Source organism: Sinocyclocheilus rhinocerous, unplaced genomic scaffold (genome assembly GCF_001515625.1).
Source record: "Sinocyclocheilus rhinocerous isolate Xijiao unplaced genomic scaffold, SAMN03320098_v1.1 scaffold611, whole genome shotgun sequence".
In the NCBI taxonomy this organism is placed as follows: Eukaryota; Metazoa; Chordata; class Actinopteri; order Cypriniformes; family Cyprinidae; genus Sinocyclocheilus; species Sinocyclocheilus rhinocerous.
In genome coordinates, this window is record NW_015623515.1 from 222,978 (window position 1) to 234,906 (window position 11,929).

At 35.6% G+C, this 11,929-nt stretch overlaps 1 protein-coding gene across 2 annotated transcripts in view; it reads right to left on the bottom strand.

Annotated features, from left to right (window-relative positions):
• Positions 1-11,929, bottom strand: part of rbpjb (recombination signal binding protein for immunoglobulin kappa J region b) — a 58,118-nt gene that overhangs the window by 19,886 nt on the left and 26,303 nt on the right. Inside the window, exons 1-2 of one of the 2 annotated variants that reach the window (XM_016511545.1) lie at positions 5,392-5,537; positions 5,264-5,302 (exon numbers count right to left, since the gene is read on the bottom strand). Coding sequence is in view for 1 of the 2 variants with exons in the window: in XM_016511459.1 (XP_016366945.1) it covers positions 5,264-5,302 (39 nt within the window). In the remaining variant the exon portion in view is untranslated. Of the gene's footprint in view, positions 1-5,263; positions 5,303-5,391; positions 5,538-11,929 lie in introns of those variants that run through there. The other variant, XM_016511459.1, reaches the window with a different exon arrangement.

The following is an 11,929-nucleotide window of genomic DNA, read 5'->3' on the forward strand; positions in this document are numbered from 1 at the left end:
GTATTACAATGGTTCAAAACAGATATTAACACTTCAATATGTTGGTTTATTAACATTACATCAGTTAATGAAATACGGTATTTTATTGTGAATTTAAGTTAAGTCTGTAAAACCTAAAATGTTGCTACCATATTTTTTACGGTGAAGTTCTGGCAACCACAGCTGCTGGTATTTTACGGTAAATGTCACAGATTTGTTTTACAGTGTGCCAACAGTGTAACTTTTAGATTGTAAAACTCTTTAAATTCATGCCCTTTTAAGCAACACCACCTCAGCCATTAAATCAGAACTTTTGTAACAAATTTACCACCTTCAAGAATACATTTCAAGACAATTACAGTCAGACTTCATACCACCTGCTGAGAGCAATGTTCCTATTGTGCATAATCTATACACCTCCGTTTGTTTCTGAGGACTATTATGGTTTTGTGCAATAAAAGGTTATACTCAGTTAGTCATTAATAGTCACAGAAGGGTGCAAATGCACTAGCATTTAAAAGTTTGGGGTCTTTTTTTTAATACTTCTGTTCAGCAAGAATGCATTAAGTGCAAAAAAAAAAAAGTTTCCAGAAAAATATTAAATGTTTTCAACATAAGAAATGTTGCTTAAGCACCAAATCAGCATATGTGGGATCATGTCACACTGAAGACTGGAGTAATGGTTGTCATCAGAGTAATAAATAATATGTTATTATTTTTATTGTATTATTATTAATAATAATGCATTTTCACAATATTACAGTTTTAGATCCAGCCTTGGCAAGCAAAAAAGACTTTCAAAAACATTAGCAAAAAATCTTGCCGGCTCCAAACTTTTGAAAGTTCTTGGTGGACGCTGAACAAGTCTAATTACACAAAGCTTTCCAAGATGACTAGTTGTTCTGACAACCTACTGACGACTTGATTTAGAAAATATATGCAGTTGTGTGTACGTTTCACAAATGCGATTAAAGATCAAAGATCACTTATGATCCAAAACATACACCACCCAAATGTTTAATTTGAAAACATATGATAGTAGGTTTGAGATTTATTCCATTGGCTAACATCTTATGGGGAACATGTGAACCAAACTTGGCGTTATTTATGTCAAGGTTTATTGCACCTTGCAGTGCTGGTAAAATAAGGTCAGAAATAACATGCAACTCCATGCAAGCGGTCCTGGAGATCAATCAGAGTTTTCCTGCACACGCAAAGGTCTCGCATGCAAAGTCAAGCCACTGGGCCATGTGACGTCATGTGCTCAAGAGAAAAATCACAGACCTTCAGCTCTTCTGACAGCTTCCTCACGGAAAACACACATAAACTTAAAACAGTAGTGATTGATTGAGAAATGTTTAATTCAAACAGAACTGAAAGATTCAGATAGCTTATATCCACCCCACTGAAGAGAAGAAAACCTTACTTAAAAACATAAAATATCAAATTTAGAAACAGAAAGACATAAGTAATAACAAGCAACCACAGCATTACACAGATGCACATAAACACAAAGCCAGACACATTGGGGAAAGAAGTGGACAAGCCTTTGTGAGTCATCAGTTTTCAGCAACAGCATGATAAATATGGGCACTTCAACAGGAAGAGCTTTTGACACGCACACAAACACTGAACACGCAACAGCAAACTCGCAACAAATGCTATAATCTACATACACACATATTTTAATAAGTTTCAAAACCACAGGACATGAAAGTCAAAACACCACATTATACAAAAGACCTGAAAGATGCAAATTTTTAGAAAGACAGAAATTTTACAACGGGAAAACCACAATGTGACGTGGGCTACATAAGTCAAGAACCATATTTCCAGTGATCTCTCTCTATATGTGTCACAGATGTGGAATTTAATCATTAAACTCTCTAAATGAATGTCTCAATGAATCACTAAAATAAATAAAAAAAACATTAGTAAAAGAAATTTTTTTGAAATGTGCGCAAGCCCGATAGGTCCGAGTCGAGATAACAAACCAAAAAAATTATTTCAGTATTTTTCAGGTTTTTAACAATATTTAATATATATTTTGGTATTTGTGAATTTGCTCTGAAATGGCTTAAAAGTGGATTTTAATCACAACCAATAGGACCAGACCATGGTCCAAGTAGTAGTCAAAATGGTTAAGTTATTATTAACTTTTAGGGTTTGGATTTACTTTTTTTAATGATTTTTTGAAAGACGTCTCTTATTCTCAAAAGGCTGCATTTATTTGATCAAAATACAGTACAAATAGTATTATGTTTTAAAACATTTAAAATATATATATAAAAAAAAGTTAAATATTATAAATATTTATTAATAAATATTATATTTAAAAAAAACACTTAGCTACGTGAAATGCGTTAGATTGATCTGGATTTGTCACAGCACTAACATATTGTTGCTCTTTTGTTGGTTTGATTGCTTCTACTGTATTGTCCTCATTTGTAAGTCACTTTTGATAAAAGTATCTGCTAAATGATTAAATGTAAGTGTAAGGCAAATGTCACATTTTAAATAACTGCTTTCTATATCGAATATATATTTATAATGTAATTATGTGCTGACAAAGCTGAATTTTAAGCATCATTACTCTATTAGTCTTTAGTGTCACATGGTCCTTCAGAAATAATTCTAATATGCTGATTAGGCGCTCAAGAAACATTTGCAATTATTATAAATGTTAAAAAAACTTGTGATGCTTAATATTTTGGGCAAACTATCATACATTTTTTGCAGGATACTTTGATGAATAGAAAGTGCAAAAGAACAGCATTTACATTATAAATTTCTTTTTTTTTATGCATCCCTGTTGAACAAAAAAAAAATCTTACTGACTCCAAACTTTTGAATGTAAACAGATACACGCCAGAAAACTGCCAAAATTAACTGTTGGCAGATATACGTATTTAATTTTCTCTTCAAATGAAAAATATTGGTGATTCATCTTGCACTATGGGACATACAGAAAATCTGTGTCTATTTAAAATCTGTCTAGAATTTGCATGTCCCTATTAGTAGCAAATCATGGCTCATAGTTCACTAAAGGCCATTTCAAATATTAATAAATAAGAATAAGAATATATCTAAAGAGATGGAGAGACAGTCAGGTTTTAAATCACCTTGGACAATAAAAAAGCAGACAGGGAGTTAACTGCAGGAGAAAAGTAAGAAAATGGTTAAAAGAGAGAAAGAAGAAAAGTATGAATGACAAACTGCTCAAGTTAGTTCATGCCCAAATTTTGCAGAATTAGTAATACTGGTAAAAACAGTTACTTGTGCCAAAGCTGCATGTTTGAATGTGCACAAGACGAGAAGGAGAAGGTTTGTATAATACTCTGGCAGTTAATTGAGACTGTAGATGTTTAAAGAGGTTCATCTTCCTCCGGGCACGTCACATTATCTTTAGCAATGGGCTCCCCGACACACACACACACACACAAACATTTCATCACCTTATCCCCTAGTCATCACAACATGGTGCACATCTCATTAAAAATAGCCAGTCTACAGAAAGCATTATCCAAACAGGTTTGACACAAATTAATCTGACCTAAGCTGCTCCTAACCTGTGACTGAACAACACCTTAGTGAATTGTAAGTAGAACATACAGACACACCAGTCTTTATCTAATGACACTCAGATTCACAGGATGGGGTCCAGGGCAGACAGGGGCCGTGAAGCGGTGGCAATGTCCTGCCAGGGCGTGTGCTCTCTGCCAGAATGCAGTCGTGCTGTAAGTTAACCGCAGGGCGTGCGGCACGGGTTGGGCGGCCAGCGCTTAACTCTCCCCTCTCTATCATTTTCCATGTCCACTCAAAACATGAACCGCTGACTGGAGCTGCTTCACAGAACAGATCGTCTGAAACATTTCGTTCCATATTTCTTGGGCAAACTCTTGGCCTCCAATTTTGACTCTTCAAAAATGGATGGATGGAGGAAAAGAGCATTAAATAGACAGACAAGAGGGGAAACGAGTGAAACAGAAAGAGGTTGGGAGAAAATAGAGTGAAACGATGGCGACAAATAGGGACAGCAGCTATGGAAAAACTCCACGGCAGTGTCGAGAGACACTAAAACTAAACCTCAGTGGGGACTACAGCTCAGGATGTCCTAGGCCAACAGTACTTTTATTTTCAGACTGGCCATTAAATCAACTGTAATACGGCTAGATTTTAGAGGAAAGGAAATGTAGGTTTAAGTTGTCTGTATTTTCCAACATAGAAGAATTAATAAAAATAAAAAAAACATTCACATATGGGAAAGTAAAGTGGATCACATTTGATTTATATGCAGCTTAATTTTTAAGTGGTGTAGGAATATATAAAATCTCACAAGTCTATTTTCACAAAGTTTCACAGTTTTTCTAGTTACTTATGTGAGATGACATGTAGCCTAAAAATGAGATTTCCAATTAAAGTGCAAAACTTTAATTAAAATTAAAGAAAAAAAATTTTTAATTAATGCAAAAAATTAAAAATATTGATAACAACAACTACACACACACACACACACACACACACACACAATCACATATATGTGTGTGTGTGTGTGTGGGTGGGTGGGTGTGTGTGTGTGTACACAGTATATTTGTCAAAATTACTTATAATTACTTGTAATATGATATGATATGATATATGATATGATATGATACGATACCAGAAAGGGCAAACTGAATAATTTATATAATGTAAAAATTACATTTTCCTGTTAAATTTCATGTTAGCCAAAAATTTACCATAGAAATATGGTGACAATGTTTCAGGTATGGCATACTGATGCCTGAAAATTTTAAATATATATATTTTTTAAATATATGAACAACCAAACAAAACAACCTAAAATGTAACACAAAACATGCTAATGCACATTATTAATAACAAAAAAAAGACAAAACAAAACCATTTAAATAAAATGTAATCATATGTAATGTGACATTCAGGGATTTCTGGGAATGTCCTTTTACTGTTTCACATTATGAATTATGTGGTAAATCATAGTTTTTACTTACCGAAAATCGAACATTGAAAGTATTTTACAGTATAATTACATGTTACATGAACATTTCAAATTTTTCACCATTTTTAAACAATAACTGCAGCATTTTTCTTTAAAAATGACAAACTTTGTTTTAAAGTGAAAACTCATGTGCGGATAGTTCCGCTGTTGTCACTGGAAGTCATGTAATTCACAAATTTTGCAAGCAGAAATGTAGGCCGTACCAGAGAGAGGCCTTTCTCAGCTTGTTTGTTTGTTATTAGCATGTGAAGGTGATAAACGTACCTCGTCAGGCGCTGTGGTTGAGGGCGCTCCCCAAACTTCCTGTAAAGACAGAAAAACACTTTAGCAGAAATTCAACCACAATACAAACAAAAACATCATTTCATGCACACAAATATTTGAGGGCACACCTGTGTACTATACTGTACCACTGTAACACACACAAACCCGTTTCCCATCACTCAACATGGGGCAAACACATTCATGCACTCAAATGTGCCGCGACGGGCAAACACACGCACCTGCCCACTATTTGAGATTAGCAGGCTTGCAGCTGTTGTAGTGACCTTGTGAGAGCACGCTCACATGACCGTGTGTACAAGCACACACAGGTGGCCAAACTAAACCACTTTCCCGTTCTGATTACATCCACCAGGCTAATTATCACAGGAAAGCTGTCTAACGGCACAGTTTAGCGATAGCTGCTGCCAAAAACGCATCGCTTTCCCTTTGACAGGGATTTAAAGGAATGTTCCGGGTTAAACGCAAGTTGAGCTCTCGCCACAGATGCTGTTGATTACCGCAGCCCTCACTTTGGAAAAACAAGCATAAATGCTGGGATATCAGAGAGAACATGATTTAACTATTTGCAAAGTTTGTACAGCGCAAACTTTAAAAAAATAAAATAAATGAAACCATTTTCACTCAGAAATTGATAGTAAATTTCACAAATAATTACAAGGAATTGGCAGGTAACACAACACATTGAATTAAATGTGAAATTTTGAATTAGAAAAACTGAAATGTGAAATTTTCTTGTAAAATATATTCCAATCTGAAAAAAAAAACATCCACACCAACAAAAGAGCCCGCACCACTGCTATGACGATAAAAGCACAGAGAAACGATATCGTTGGAATCACTTTCAGAATGATTTTTTTCCCAGCTGATGAACGATAAAAACATTGACACCCAATCAGAATCCATCGAGCTTGAGAATTTAAAGCGGCCGACGAGTGTGCGTATCGAATAAACACGATATCGTCCGCTGGTGTGGGCACTAATAACTTTATCTTTATAGTTATCTTTATAGTTATCATTCTTGGTGTGAACGGGGCTTTAGGGTGAGGTCAACTAGGACAACTTGGAAAAATTCAGAGTTCGAAAAAAAAAAAACACAATCACGAAATACACAAGTTCCCAGACTTGCAGTACGTGTATTACTGCAAACATTTTTTTTTTTTACAAACTGAATTATTTTTCAAATCACAGACACTGTCAATAAAGCTCAATCAGATCTGAACCCATAACATTTTTTTTTTATAGTAAAATGATCACCATCAGAAAAGTAATGCGGCAGTTTTACGAAAAGTCCAATGATGGCCGCACATTCCCTCAGGCGTGATGTTTCACGTCAAGCAGACAAAGCCTTGTTTCTCCTAAATGTCACAGTGAATTGTAGAGTAACAGATCATCAGAGTACAGTAATATGGAACACTGATTGGATGGTTTCACTTATGCTTGTGACCTCAGACGGCAAATAATGAAAACCGTTGCCTCATTTCAGAAGAACCTGAAGGCCTGTCGTGACCCCTTCTGTTTGAAGCGGTTACTATAGAGACCTCACAACTGTTATTACTTGAAATCTAACCGAATGACTACAGTGCCCAAGACAACACTGGCCCCAGTCCAATTAGTTAAGGCAATCCAATGCACTGCGAAGAGCTTAGTGGGAAAAAAATTATCCTACCCAAAATAGAAAAATATTATTTAATATATCAAATAAATACATTTTAAAAAGCACAACACACTGATGCAATTTTAAGAGAAAGAGAATTACTATGTACAATTGTATCAGCACAGCCCTACTCTTTAACGTAAAAAAAAATAACGTTTGTTTGATTGAGTATCTCGCCATTAGTTTGTTTGAGTGTGTTTTAGTAAAGCAAACACAGGCCACAGGAGCTCTGCTGTGGGGTTGTGCCCGTGGCGTAGTCTTTACGGTACAGCTGATCCCCAGGGGTCCGTGCTAAACTGAAAGCAGCCTTGAGGCTAAAGCTGAGAGGAGACAGAGACTGTGGAGGGTTTAAAATAGAAGAAGAGAGAAAAATCGATGGCTGGAGCTTCCTGGTCCAACCCCACTGAACCTGAGGGAGTTACAGGAAGATCTCAAATCAAGTCACGCTGCCACTGCCACGAGACCGGAGAAGACCACCGCCGACTGAGAGAGGACACTACACTAACAGCTGAAGAAAAAAAGCTGTGCATAATAAAAACAAAGCATTACAAAATATTAATTCGGTAACACTTTAGGTAGGGACCAATTCTCACTATTAACTATAGCTTATTAGCATGCCTATACATAATAGCTGTTTATTAGTACTTCTAAAGCACATATTCTACATCCCTAATCCTACACAATACCTAAACTTAATATCTACCTTACTAACTATCAATAAGCAGCAAATTAGGGGTTTATTCAGGCAAAAGTCATCATAAATGGTTTGTTAATGGCGAGAATTGGACCTTAAAATAAAGTGGGACCATTAATTATTTTTACTCCCCTTGATATTGTAATTGCAATTCATTTTAATTAATACAAGTTATAAGAAAATATGTATTTTGTATGGGTCAACAACAGCACACCTTATTCTTTTAGTAAACACATCCACAGCAAGTAGAGATATGTGTCCCTGAATTACACTGCATTCAAAGCTCTGGAGTGAGCAAGAGCACATTAAATTGATCAAAAAGTGACAGCAAATACATATATTTTATATTGCATAATGTCATAAGATTTACATTTAGTCATTTAGCAGCCGCTTTTATCCAAAGCGAAGTTACAAATGAGGACAATGGAAGCAATCAAAATCAACAAAAGAGCAACGATATGCAAGTGCTATAACAATATTTTTTATTATATAATAAATAAAAAGAAAACAGATAGAATTGAAAAAGAATAGAGCAAGCTAGTGTTAGAGGCCTTTTTTTGCTTCTGTTAATTGTATAATAAATAAAAAGAAAACAAATAGATAGAATTTAAAAAAAAGATTAGAGAAGCTAGTGTTATTTTTCATTTTTATTTTTTTTTAAGAAAACAAGCAGTTAGTAAATGAAGAGTGCAAGTCTAAAAGGGGCAAGTTTTTTTTTTTTGAAGAATAGAATTAGAATAGAGAGTGCTAGATTAAAGATGCTAAGATTTCCATTTCAAATAAACGCCGTGCTTCAAAATTACTATTTATTTATCAAGGAATCCTGAAAAAATTTTAATATTTCCACAAAATATTAATATTTCCACAAAACATTACACAGCTGTTTTCAACACTGATAAAAATGAGAAATCTTGATTTCTTGAGCACCAAATCAGGACATTAGGATGATTTCTGAAGGATCATGTGACAATGAAGACTTGGAGTAATGGCTGCTGAAAATTCAGCTTTGTTATCACAGGAATAAGAAATATATTCAAATAGAAAACCGTTATTTTAAACTGTAATAACATTTCACAGCATTGTATTTTTGATCAAATAAATGCAGCTTTGCTCATTAGAGACTTCTTTCAAAAACGTCATTCATTAAAGAAATTTACAGACCCCAAACTTTTAAGCAATAGTGTATATGTATTTTTCACATCAATCTAAATTTAATACAGCAACTTTAGTGACCAGTGGGTACATATGATATCTCTTTACAGAAACTCCAATGGAATGTGCCAAGTGAATTGAGTAAATAAATTAAACATGAAACAGTGTCCATCAAGTTTTCAAAAGTTATCTTCCTAAAGCTGTCTACTTATTAAAAACATTTGTATTCACCCCCCAAAAATAGAAAGAACAGAATGAAAAAGTGGTAACTGCTTTAGTTGCCTGCAGGCTTAAATGTCTTAATCGTGGCAGCCATAATTGTAATCTCATTTAACAGACAATTCATTGATCAGCCCTACTTTCTGAAGATTCTAAGAAAAAAGATTTGTTGGAAACTCTGAACTGAAGCACAAATGCAAGCCTGCAAACTTGTTACAACTTGACTGAATACCCATATCCTGACACGACATTTGCTATGCTGTAATACATAATCAGAGAAATTAGCTGTCTTATTTACTTGTAGACAAACAGCAACGCTTGTTCCCAAGTCTGGTAAAACACAAAAGGTCATTGCACTTTAATGAGTGAGGGAACATTGGAAAGAAAGGGAGGGGAAGAGTGGAAAAGACGACAGACAGGGCTGGAATTATGGGAAGGGATGAGGCACGTGTGTGGGGGAGAAGAAGAAGATAAGAAAGAGACAAAAAAGCAATTAAAAGAGAAGAAAAAAAGAGCAAAAAAGAGGATCAGAGGCTCAGCAGAAAGATAGAAGAGAGAGTAAGTGAGTGAGTCAGTGAGTGTGTGTGCATGTGTGCGCTAGTACAATAATTATAGAGCTGTAGATCAATAAGGTTCCCACAGTGAAGAGCTGATGTTTGAGAGGATAATGGATACCAGCTCGCTTCAAGCACATGCTGCTACTACACAAACCCCACAATCAGGGGCCCATCTGGGGCCAACACCAGCCGCCTGCCCTGGATCTCCAGTACAGAGCTCAATTAACAGGGATTTTTCTTTTGGCCCTCTCTTCTTCCATTTCTGCTCGCCTCACCACAGAAAAGAATTCTAGAACTATCAGAAAAATATATTTATATACTTTAATTAAGCATTGTTTTTTTTACCCCATAAACAAATAATTGGTTTTAAATTTGCAATGACAGCTGGACATTTAACAGATATAATATAACTTCATATTCTCTCAAATAAATAACACTCAGTATATTGCTAGTAAATTCCACAAACAAAGAAACAGCAAACAACACGCTGAATTAAATGTGAAATTTTGAAGTAGAAAAACACTCTCCAATAATCTTTGTTTTATTTACAACTCATCATAAAAATCATTTTATACATTGCATAATGCTGGGGAAGTCGTGGCCTAATGGTTAGAGAGTCGGACTCGTAACCCAAAGGTTGCGGGTTCGAGTCTCGTACCGGCAGGGATTGTAGGTGGGGGGAGTGAATGTACAGCGCTCTCTCCCACCTTCAATACCACGACTGAGGTGCCCTTGAGCAAGGCACCGAACCCCCAACTGCTCCCCGGGCGCCGCAGCAAAAAAAATGGCTGCCCACTGCTCCGGGTGTGTGTTCACGGTGTGTGTGTGTTCACTACTGTGTGTGTGCACTTTGGATGGGTTAAATGCAGAGCACTAATTCTAAGTATGGGTCGCCATACTTGGCCACATGTCACGTCACTTTTGTTTTTTAAACTCACTGTAAAACTTCAAAAGCACTTTTGCTGGAGAATGGCATACTGTGCAAAGGCTTATTCACAATTTCAAGAAATGTTCCTCATGTCCGCCAGCTAATGTTATCTTGGTGGCATTATCTTGTTTTACATCAGCAGAATTCACAACACAACCTTCAAAACCAAACTTTGCAAAGCACACAAATAGTTGCACATGATCAACAGGATGAATGTAAGATCACTGGAACACAGTAACATAAGTCAACCGCTCTGAAGCTGTTACACCAGCCCTGGGCCATCGGGCCATTCTTACTCTGAAATATCTGTCACACGACACTTTCCCTTACCATCAAATTAGTTCAATTCCATGCTGTTCATTTAGTGAAATATATTAAACATGTACAAGCTGAACACAAGTGAGGGGTCGACAGGAAGCGACTTTTATTCAGACTCTTCTAAATCACTGCATTGTGCTCCATTTACATTTTCCCTTTAGCGGTCCAGGCATGCAGCATTACAATCAACATAAAACTCTATTCACAACACATTTTACTTTTGTAATATAAACAAAATGTAAGGCATGGCTTGATTTTATCCACTGGGAAGTGACTGAATGGTGAAAAGTAGGCGCTCTGCATCAGAACAGAGCCAGATCTGCATGAAGGACGTGGAAGCTTAAGGTCAAGTTCACCCTTGAGGGCATCTTGATGTATGTATCCCAGTGGTAATGTGTCGGAATAAATCTATCATTATTTGCTACTATTGCTGTAAACGTTATGATTTCAGCGTAAACTATAGAAAAAGGAATAGCAAAGACATTTCAGAGGCAGAGAAATTAATTACATTCTGATGGAAGATTACAAAGAATAACTTTTTTCTTTCGAATAACAAAAAAAAAAATCACACAATAAAACCAGGAATGTGTGTTGTGTGTCAGTAACTGAGTCCATTTTTATTTCACGTTGACTTTAAAGTTGCATTTGTACAGAGCAATGGAATTCATTTGACATCCATTTATATTAAGAATGAAATATTTTACTGCTCAATTTTTACTTTTATTGATCAGATAGTATATGTGAAGGTTTTTATGAATAAATAAGCTTTCCATTGATGTATGGTTTGTTAGGATAGGACAATATTTGAAGATCTGGAATCTGAGGGTGCAAAAAAATCAAAATACTGAGAAAATCGCCTTTAAAGTTGTTCAAATGAAGTTCTTAGCAATGCATATTACTAATCAAAAATGAAGTTTTGATATATTTACGGTAGGAAATTATCCATAAAAATATCTTCATGGAACATGATCTTTACTTAATATCCTAATGATTTTTGGCATAAAAGGAAACCCTGCGGCTCGTGACGACATATTGATTTCCTAAGACACGGAACGATCGGTTTGTGCGAGAAACCGAACAGTATTTATATCATTTTTTACCTCTAATACGCCACTATGTCCAA